Below are 10,778 nucleotides of genomic sequence, written 5' to 3' on the forward strand. Positions count from 1 at the left end.
GTTTCTATGGCTGGATGCCCTTTCTAATGCAAAATCAATTTATAATTCATGCTTTGTCTAAACATTATCCACTTTTTACTAATATTCCTTGCTCTTATAATTGTTTTTCCTTCCTCTTGAATTCACATGTTATATATACATTGTGTGTATGTTTGTGTGTGTAGCAGACGATATTTAACCCATTCCTTTTTAATTCCTGAAATTGAATCTATCTAGACAGGCTTCTAATGTGTTTCTTTCATATTTAGAACATGACTAATGGTGGAGTGGAGCATGTTGACCTTGGTCAAATACTATAAATTATCGTTGCATAATAATACATAAGATACATAATAACCAGTTGAGCATGTCCCTTGGTTCCTGACGATATGTGCATCTCTGGTCATGATTAGAAGTAGTAGGGGAGCATCATATCCATGTGTTGAGAGGAATTCTTTGGAGTTTGGGTAATTCACCTTTAGAAACATGGATGTTTCATTCATCATCCTTAAACCAACCTTATTCAGGGACCTTTTAAACAGGATGGACTACTCAACCTGAACTAAATTCTCACTGGACCCTACCTGCAAGGTCATGCACTATTTATCTTGGTATTAGGTCACCATGCTGCACACATACGGTTCTGATGCATGTACCTGGTGTACCCTTATCAGACGGGTAGTCATGATGAGCATATTGGGCTTCATATGTTTGTACCCCCGTGTCACTTTGAGGGGGTGTACTGCTCTCTCACTCAATAATGATAATAAGGCCTGCAATTTCAGGGAAGGGAGTAAGTTAATTACATTGACCACAGTGTTCAACTGGTACTTATTTTATTGACCCCGAAAGGATGAAAGGTAAAGTCAACCTCAGCAGAATTTGAACCCAAAACACGAAGACAGACGAAATACAGCTAAGCTAATGATTTTGCTAGCTTTCCTAATAATAATAATAATAGTAATAATAAAACCAGACAGTGGCTATCTGGTTTTACCAAGGGAACTTGGTAAACTGAATGTTCAGTGGTGTAGCCACTGGGGCAGTCTTTGGATGTCTCCCCACAAAAGTGTTGCCCAGGGCATATCCCCACCCTCCACTACACTTCTGAGAACATGCTACTGCTGCTACAACTCTTTTGCACTTATCCACTGGCTGCTCTCCAGAATTTTTCTATTTCGATCTCTCTTCCTTACTAAAATATTTATTCCTACAAATCATAAACATTGACCCCCCCCCAAAAAAAAAACCATTGCTAATAAAAGTAAAAGGAGGCAACTTTAATCAATTATTTAATTAATTAATTATCAATATCAATTTGGAGGATTTCACTTTTTTGTTGTTCTTTATTATAGTCCCCAGCAAGAATCCCAGAAGATATTCCAGGCTCAGAATCCAATGGATGCAGAACAATCAAAGGCCAAGGTCAGGATCCTGTTGAATTCTTATATTTAATGACAAAAGAATTAATGAGATAACATGTTAAGTGTATGATCCGTTATGTTAATCACTTTGTATTGATTTTTCTAATTAGATTTTCTTCTTTTCTAAACATTTCAGATCCTTGGCTTCAACTTGAGTGTTTTAGAAGGCATTGATCCTAATAAAGATAACTTTGTGTCAGCTGGTATCTTACACACCAAATCCCAGCAGATTGGTTGTTTAGTACGATTAGAACCCAACTTACAAGCTCAGGTATGAAAGGTTTATGTCTTATGCCTCATCACTACACTTATCATCATCATCATCATCATCATTTACTGTCTGTTTTCCATGCTGGCATGGGTTGGATGGTTTGACAGGAGCTGGAAAGCCAGAAGACTGCACCATATCATTATCTGTTTTGGCAAGGTTTCTGAAGCTGGATGCCCTTCCTAAAGCCAACCACTTTACAGTGTGTACTGGGTGGTTTTTGTGTGGCATCTGCTTTTTACGTGACACCAGCACAGGTGCTTTTTATGAGGCCCCAGTACAGATGCTCTTTACTACTTGGCACCAGTATGGGTACTTCTTACATGGCACCAGCATGTGTGCTTTCTATACAACAAGGAATCACTTGTTTGATTGACCAAATTCTTTACTCTTTGAATTTATGTATGAGTGGCTGACTATTCCAGAACCACTTATAATTCTCTGACAGAATCTCCATGACACAGTGTTTGATAAAGCTGTTACATTTGGCATGGGTTGCACTGTTTGGCTAGCGCTGGCAGATCATCCTTCCTAACACCAAAGTGTAACTGCTTTACAGAATACATAAGTACTTTAATCCCTCATCTCCTTGCATAAAGCCACCATCTCCCTTGGGGTTCATAGTCTTGTAAGCTGCATGGCAACCTCACTAGTGCTGGTCTTACAAAAAATAAAGCAACCTTTACATGCTGTAAAGTGGCTGGCATTAGAGGTGAGAGGTCGAGGCATAGAAACCATGCCAAAACAGACACTGGAGCATGGTGCAGTCCTGGATCCCATCAGATCCTGTCAACCCCCCCGATTCATGTTAGGCTGGAACATGTATGTTAAATGGTGAATATATATATATATATGAGTCCTCTCTGCTGAGTTGTTGGTGTTAGGAAGGACATTCAGCTGTAAAAATCCTACCAAAACAGTCACAGAAATCCGGTGCTGGCTTCAGCTTGGCTGGCTCTTGTGGTACTGTCCCACCCATGCTAGTATGGAACATGGATGTTAAATGATGATGATACACACACACTCTCACACCACAGAACCTCCCAAAACTAGAAACCGGTATCTAAACATTATCTGAGCCTAATTAGGTTACCTATGAAGAAAAACCAAACAATACCAAAGTAAGCGATCCCTACAGACTATGAATCCACAAATACTTTCCACTTTACAAGATTGATGGACAATTGAGAATCACAAGGCTAAGATACATATATACACACACTCTGTCCATCCTTAGTGAGGTCCCTTTTTTATTGACAATTGAAGTTGACCGTTGGACGAAAAAATTGAGAGACACTGCTGGACACCCAAACTGTTTTTTCCTTTTTTTTTTTTTTTTTGAATGACTCATTCACTGTTCACTTTCTGCACATTATTCCATGTACTGTTCTATGCACTTTTGGCTACTTTTGCTGATGAGTTTTATTGCACTAGCCGAGCACTATATGCAATAAGTTCATCATCACCATCATCATCATCATCGTCATTATTATTATACTATGTAACACATTTCCTGACTTGAATAGAATCCGAATGATGTATGTTTTGTTGTGGTTGTTGTTATTATTATTATTATTATTATTGCTTTTTTTTAATGATTTTTGTTTTGCAGATGTATCGTTTGACCGTCAGAGCAAGTAAAGATACGGTGCCAAAGGCTATTGGGGACCTGTTGGCATTGCAGTTCTGAGTGGAGAAAGAATAAAGATAATACTTTTGACATTAACATCATCTGTGAACTTTCTTCCTGGCAGATAAAGAGTTAATTAAATATATAAAATATCAAATGAAACAAGATTGCATACGACAGCATTAACAAAACATGTTGTGATGAAAAAGAAAGGCAAAAATTAAAGAAAGAAAACCATACGGGAGAAAAAAAACATGAGGATGATCGATTCTTTCTTTAGAATTAATAAATATGTGTCCAAAATTGTTAATTTTTATCTACCTTGCCATGTCCAGTGTAGTGTTTGACTGGTGTTCAGTACAATATGAGGAAGAGGAGACAACTTGGCTTAAGTTTAGATGGAAAAAAAAAATGAATAAATGAATAAAAAAAAAAGTGGTAACTGAATTCAAAAGACAAACTAATGCTAGGCATCGAAATGGCAGGAGTGCATGGGGAAGAGAATCTAGATTTTAGATAATTACCAGCCAACAGTTTTAAACGTATTTGTGAATGGTTAAAAAAAAACAAAACAAAGAAAAACAAATAAAAGCAGCAGCGTAAATAATAAACAAACAAGTTTAATACTTCTTTGAATGGAAAAACCAAAAGGAACTGTTGTTGACTGGTAGTGTGTTTCTTAGTTGACTTTGAGATGTTTTTTTTTTCAAGACCAACAAAAAAAAAAACTTTAAAAAAGAACAACAAAAAGTGAATAAAAAAAAGGAAGTCTAAATAATTCACAATTCCATCATAAATACCAAAGCTCCAACTTTTCCTCTGAGTTAATGCTTTGTTCTACAAAAATAATGATGACTTCTCTCTCTCTCTCTTCTTTTGCATTGTTTGCTGCTGCCTTTTCTCTTCTCTTCTCTGTCTCCCTCATTCCCCTCAACCATCTTAGTTTCTTTTATCTTTCTCTTACAGACATATATATATACATGTATATATATATATATATATATATATATATATATATATATATATATATTATATATATATGTATTTATGTATATATATATATATATATATATATAATATATATATATATGTATATGTATTTATGTGTGTGTATATATATATATATATATATGTATTTATATATGTATTTATATATATATATATATGTATATGTATTTATGTGTGTGTATATATATATATATATATATATTATGTATTTATATATGTATTTATGTATATATATATATATATATATATATATTATATATATATGTATATATATATATATATAATATATATTATATATATATATATATATATATACACGCATACGCACATACACATAGTAAGAGAGTCTGGTGCGAGTGCAAGTATGCGTATTGTGTGTTTTTAAACATTTAGCTCAGTCAACTGAAGCGTTCTACCTCTTTGCTTTCGTTTCCCTCAACATCTCCTTCATTTCCAAACGATTAAGAAGGTACAAGATTGTTACGGTTGTGCACTTGGTGTATATAAATAGCTTGGCTAGTGTATTTACTGTTTACTAGTGGTTGATTATGTTTTCTTCGTTAGTGATATACTGATCAAACTTGCAAATTTAATTGACTAGATTAGTTAACTCTCCATTGGGTTTGATAATTTGTCGAGACGTAAATTCACTTTCAAGTGTGATAAATGTTGGTGAAGATGAAAGGTGGACATCTATTCGCAGGGTACGAGCTAATAGATGGAAAACATGGAGGTGGGGAATCTATGTACGAACCAATCATTAATGCCCTTTCTAGTTTGCTGTCATTGTCCCGCTTACGTGTTAGTGGGGTTAGAAAAAGGAGGCCCTAAGTTAAATTTCAAATTCTTGCGCCCTACATTCAATTATTTCCCAATCTTTTCCTTTCACATCCGTAATTGTCTTAGGTGTCTTAATGCAAATATTTTGCTGTCTCTGCTATTCTTAGGAAAAAAGGAAAAAAGAATAACTACAGCATTCAGCAATCTGCTGTTCTGAACAACAAATTAAACATATCACATAGAAACTGTGTGAAAAATATTGTTTCATTGATTCTTTTGCTATCGGTTTCTCAATTGTTTCTTAGTTTTATATGTCATATCATCTGTATCCAGTCTTTCTGTCATTCTCTTTGGCAAAATCGTATTCATAGCAGTTAGCAATGTTACAATTCAAGTTTGTTTTCAAATGTTTCAATCAAAAAAAGGTAGACATAACACTTTCATTCTTGCTTAGTGCATATGTATGTGTGTGTGTTCAGGTTTGCATGAATATGCACACATGATTATGCACATGCATTGGTTTAATGGTAGGTTGGCAATGGTGATACGAAAGATACTAAAGTTTTTTTTTTTTTGTAATTTTTTTTTTTTTTTTTTTTTTGTAATTTTGTAAAATTCCTTAAGACTATTTTTGCTTTGTTCGCAATGTTTGCAAAACGAATTGTTTTACTCGTTGCTAAATTGTCTCTTAAAATTCAATATTACCACAATTCAAGTTAAAGGTGACTTGGTAACATTTTGTTCCTTCCTCATATATATATACACGTGTGTATGTGTGTGTATATATACATATATATGCATACGTGTGTGTATGTATGCATACATATATGTGTGTATATATAGACACATACATATGTATATATGTCTTTGTTTGTTCCTTCTCATTAATCTCCAATCAACAGTTTTCTGTTTTGAATCAATCAAAGCTGTTTGTTTAGGCTTCTGTTTTGTTCTGCAAATTCTTCACCTCCTCGGGGTGTGATCCCCTTCCCCAAAAAACCCACCCACCCACCTATCTACCTACCCACCCACTTACATGACCCCTTGCCCCCATTCCCCCTTCCTTCTCTCCTCCGTTGCATCACTTGTTTATTTCTGAACTAAAGTGACCTCTGAAAAAAAATAATTACTGAATGGATAAAAAAAAAAAGAAGAAAAGAAAAAAAAATATAAAACAAAGGAACACAGAAAACAAACATAAAAGACATGGCATACACACACACACATGCACACTTACAAGCATGCACACACTCACATGCACACATACAAACACACATGCACATTTATATATCTACACGCAAACATACGTATACATACATACATACATACATACATACATATGCGACACATACATATATATACATACATACATACATACATACATACATACATATAAATATATATATAAATATATATCTTATGAATGAATAAAGTTGTTAATTTGTAATGAGTTGCTGTGCATGATGCTGTTTTATTTAGAAAAGTGTGAAAACACAGTTGAATTAATGATTGTTTTGTTGTGGTTGTTATTGTTATTGTTGTTGTTATTCAATATATAAATATCAATAGTTTTATAGACTTCCTATACTGCAACACTGTTAGATTTGTACCAGAACCGGGTCTGCTTGGGCTCTTGATGTAAACCATGTGGAACATGAAGATAAAACTGAAATAATATCTCCTTTTTCTTCCTCTTCTTCTCCTCATTCTGTATTCCCCCCTGCCCCCACACACCACCTCTCTATCTTTCTTTCTTTCTCTGTTTGTCTATCAGTCTTTATACACACACACACATATTGAATACTGTTTAGTTGTAAAAAGGACACCCAAATGTCCTGAATCCATGCCAGGGATACTGTGAGCCCTTTCCACCCCTTTTCAGCATGGAAATATTAACGTAAAACAATGGTGATAATACAGTTCTATATTTAAGAGATGAGGAATTATGTACATTATTTACATTTGACAGATATTTGTCCTCATCTTGTTTGTTGTTAACACAATGTTTCGGCTGATATACCCTCCAGCCTTCATCAGGTGTCTTGGGGAAATTTTGAACCTAGGTTCTCATTCCTAAAGTATTTTTCGATGTTATTATTATTATTCAGGTCACTGCCTGGAATCAGGCATATGGCATAGTGGTTAAGAGCATGGGCTACTAACCCCAAGATTCCAAGTTCGATTCCAGGCAATGCCCTGAATAACAATAATAATAATAATGCCAATCTTGCTTCATTGGACACTAAACTCTGCTTGCGAAGACCTCTTGAGGCAAGGGAAATCGAAATTGAACCAAATTCGATGACAGGCACCCGTGCCAGTGGAGCGCTAGCAGCTCCATCCGAGTGAGATCTCTGCCAGAGCAGCTGCCTGACTTCCGTGCTGGTGGCGCATAAAAAGCACCATTTGAGCGTGATCATTACCAGCGTCGCCTTAATAGCCCTTGTGCCAGTGGCACGTGAACAAAACATTCGAGCGAGGTCGTTGTCAGTGCCACTGGACTGACTCCTGTGCAGGTGGCATGTAAAAAAACACCATTTGAGCATGGCCGTTGCCAGTACCGCCGGACTGGCCCTCGTGCCAGTGGCATGTAAAAGCACCCACTGCACTCTCGGAGTGGTTGGCGTTAGGAAGGGCATCCAGCTGTAAAAACTCTGCCAGATCAGATTGGAGCCTGGTGCAGCCATCTGGTTCGCCAGTCCTCAGTCAAATCGTCCAACCCATGTTAGCATGGAAAGCAGACATTAAATTATGATGATGATGATGAATAACATCAAAAAATACCTTAGGAATAGGAACCCAGGTTCGAAATTTCCCCAAGACACCTGATGAAGGCCGGAGGGCATATCAGCTGAAATGTTGTCTTAACAACAAACAAGATGAGGACAAATATCTGTCAAATGTAAATAATGGTGATGATGATGATAAATAAACACACACACACACCTTGTTTTTGAACAAGAATATTATTGATAGGAGTTTGAAGTTTCAACCAGTTAAGCCAATTTTGGACAATGGCTTAGCTTTAGCTCACCAAAACTTCAAAGTTACTATCAACAGTATCCTTGTTTAAGAATACTAAATTTGTACTCTACTAAAGTATAGAGTAACCTTTGAGATTAATCTAAGATTGCTTTTATTATAACTGAACATAAAAACAAACATTTATGTATATATATTATACACGCATAATACTTTTACAAGAAGCAGGATGACTAACTACAAAGTTTGAACCTGCTAACCTTTGTCAGACAGTCCAAAGAACGCTAGCAGGTTGATACTTCGAAGTCACTCTCATCCTCCAACTTGTAAAAGTTTAATAAATATATACTCTGCAAAAAGAGTATTGAGTAATTCTTCAGTTTAATCTTCTTAAATTGTTTTTATTAGAACTTGACATAAAAACAAACATAAATATCATTCAATCTGTCTACATACATACATACATACATACACACACACACACACCACACACACACACACACACACACACACACACATATCTTCAGCTTCATTGGATTGCATCCCTTTCACATGTGTGCACTTGCCTGTACACACACAGACACACACACATGTCTGCAGGTAAACCCAAACTAACTAACTCCATCTTTCTCTTCCTTACTTTTAGTCTCTCACTTTGTCCCCTCTTTTCTATATATTTTTTTCTTTGTTGAAATGATTGATGAAATCAGTTTTTGAGGCCTCAAAAATATTCAAACATATCCATATATATTCAATTTATATTGAATTATATGGCTATTTGTTACTAGAATGGGTTTAGTACAATATATATATATATATTATATATATATATACATACATACATATATATATATATATATATATATATATATACAGTACATATATAGTATGAAAAATAAGTTTACCTAATATGAATAAAGCTTACTTATTTATGTACTAATCAGTTATTGGTACTTTGATCAATTTTGTAACAAAACTTAAGCTAAATATCATTTGTTGCTGATAATTGTTTATCAGCTAAATTTATTTTTAAAATATCTTCTATGATATTTAGCCTATAGTAATTATATTCCTTAATTTATGAGTTATGATATTGCTAAATATTGCCAGTTCAGTTGTCATTATATGGTAAGTACAAGAAAGTACAAGGCTGTATATTTTGATAAAGCTTTTTATTTTTACTGTTCTATATTTAAGAGATGAGGAATTGTGTACATTATTTACATTAGACGGATATTTGTCCTCATCTTGTTTATTGTTAACACAACGTTTCGGCTGGTATACCCTCTAGTCTCCATCAGGTGTCTTGGGGAATTTTCGTACCTGGTTCTCATTCCTAAAGTATTTTTCGATGTTATTATTATTTAGGTCACTGCCCAAGATTCTGAGTTCGATTCCAGGTAGTGACCTGGAGAACAACAACGATGATAATAATAATAATAATAGTAATGTTGAAAAATACCTTAGGACTGAGAACCGAGGTTCAAAATTTCCCCAAGACACCTGATGAAGGCTAGAGGGTAATAACAAACAAGATGAGGACAAATATCCATCAAATGTAAACAATGCTTTTGGTTTTTGCTCCCCCCCCCCCTTTTGGATTGAAGGATTAGTTTAAAGAATTATAACATTTTGATTTGTTAATAATTTCTTCACATTTCATTTCAAACAAAATGCTGCTTTTGATTCTATTTGTAATTTGTTCTCTACTAAATCCTTTTTTATTATAATAACGACTGCCTTTCAAAACTACTATTGTTACCATAACACTTTATGATTTACCTGTAATTCTTTACGATTTTCAAAGTCATATCTTCTGCAGGTAATATTAGTTTGGTTAGAAACCTAGAAATTGAAAACATTTTTTTCTCTCAATTGATCTTTGGTTTTTCAAAAGAGTGACAACTGAATCCTGTTCCAACAACCCACATTTTCTTCTTTCCTTCTTTTATCAGTTGTTTCTACTACTACTACTACTATTACTACTACTACCACCACCACCACCACTACTAACATTGTTAAAACAGACCAATTTTAGTGATTTAACAGTTCTGTTCTGTTTTTGTAGAATTGGTGATGGAACTGACCAGTATGGTTCAACAATTTCCATCCATGTTTGCAGTACAAGCATGGAACCATTTAGTTAAAAGACATTTTTCAGGCTGGAAAGACAGTTTTGTCGCATTTTAGGGTGGGAAGGAAACAAATGCTTCTTTGATCTCAGTATATCTTATTAAAATTAATATTTTCCCTCATTATTGATAACATAATCTCATCTGTTTGGCACATTGTTGATCCCTCAGGCATAAATATATCTTTCACATTTTGAAGCAAAGAAAACACTTAATCACAATTAATGAGTTGTTTACCCTCAAAATAATGTCACAATGATCTGAAAATATGATAGTCAGATGGATTAAGGTCAGGAGAGTAAGAAAGATGAGGCAAAACTTTCATATTTAGTACCATCATCTTGAGCGAATTGGCTCATATGTGGTCTTGTGTTGTTATGTAAGAGCAACACACCTTTACAATTGACCGATGATGGGTGCTTTATCTGCAAATTTTTTGTGCAAAGCTTCCAATTCATGACAATACTTCTCATGAAATGTTTCGTTTTGGTTTAACACTTCATGAGAAACGACTCTTTGTATCCCACCAAACACAGTGTGGTCCTGGTTCTTTTAGGAAGGATTCTCCTGTTTCA

General features: G+C 34.7%; 1 protein-coding gene and 1 long non-coding RNA gene across 3 annotated transcripts in view; one reads left to right on the forward strand and one right to left on the reverse strand.

The window, feature by feature from the left end:
* The window catches only part of LOC115213914 (AP-2 complex subunit alpha-2), a 173,231-nt gene extending 169,369 nt beyond the window's left edge, over nucleotides 1–3,862 (forward strand). For both annotated transcript variants that reach the window (XM_029782892.2, XM_029782893.2), the window contains exons 22-24: nucleotides 1,335–1,404; nucleotides 1,540–1,674; nucleotides 3,284–3,862. In XM_029782892.2, the coding sequence (XP_029638752.1) occupies nucleotides 1,335–1,404; nucleotides 1,540–1,674; nucleotides 3,284–3,361 (283 nt within the window). In that variant the 3' untranslated portion in view covers nucleotides 3,362–3,862. The remainder of the gene's footprint in view (nucleotides 1–1,334; nucleotides 1,405–1,539; nucleotides 1,675–3,283) is intronic.
* Nucleotides 3,863–3,998: 136 nt separating this feature from the next.
* LOC118764270 overlaps nucleotides 3,999–10,778 on the reverse strand; it is a 14,399-nt gene continuing 7,619 nt past the window's right edge. The window contains exon 2 of the long non-coding RNA XR_005000070.1: nucleotides 3,999–4,174. This is a non-coding gene — a long non-coding RNA (uncharacterized LOC118764270). The remainder of the gene's footprint in view (nucleotides 4,175–10,778) is intronic.

This window comes from Octopus sinensis, linkage group LG7, assembly GCF_006345805.1.
Source record: "Octopus sinensis linkage group LG7, ASM634580v1, whole genome shotgun sequence".
Lineage (NCBI taxonomy): Eukaryota > Metazoa > Mollusca > Cephalopoda > Octopoda > Octopodidae > Octopus > Octopus sinensis.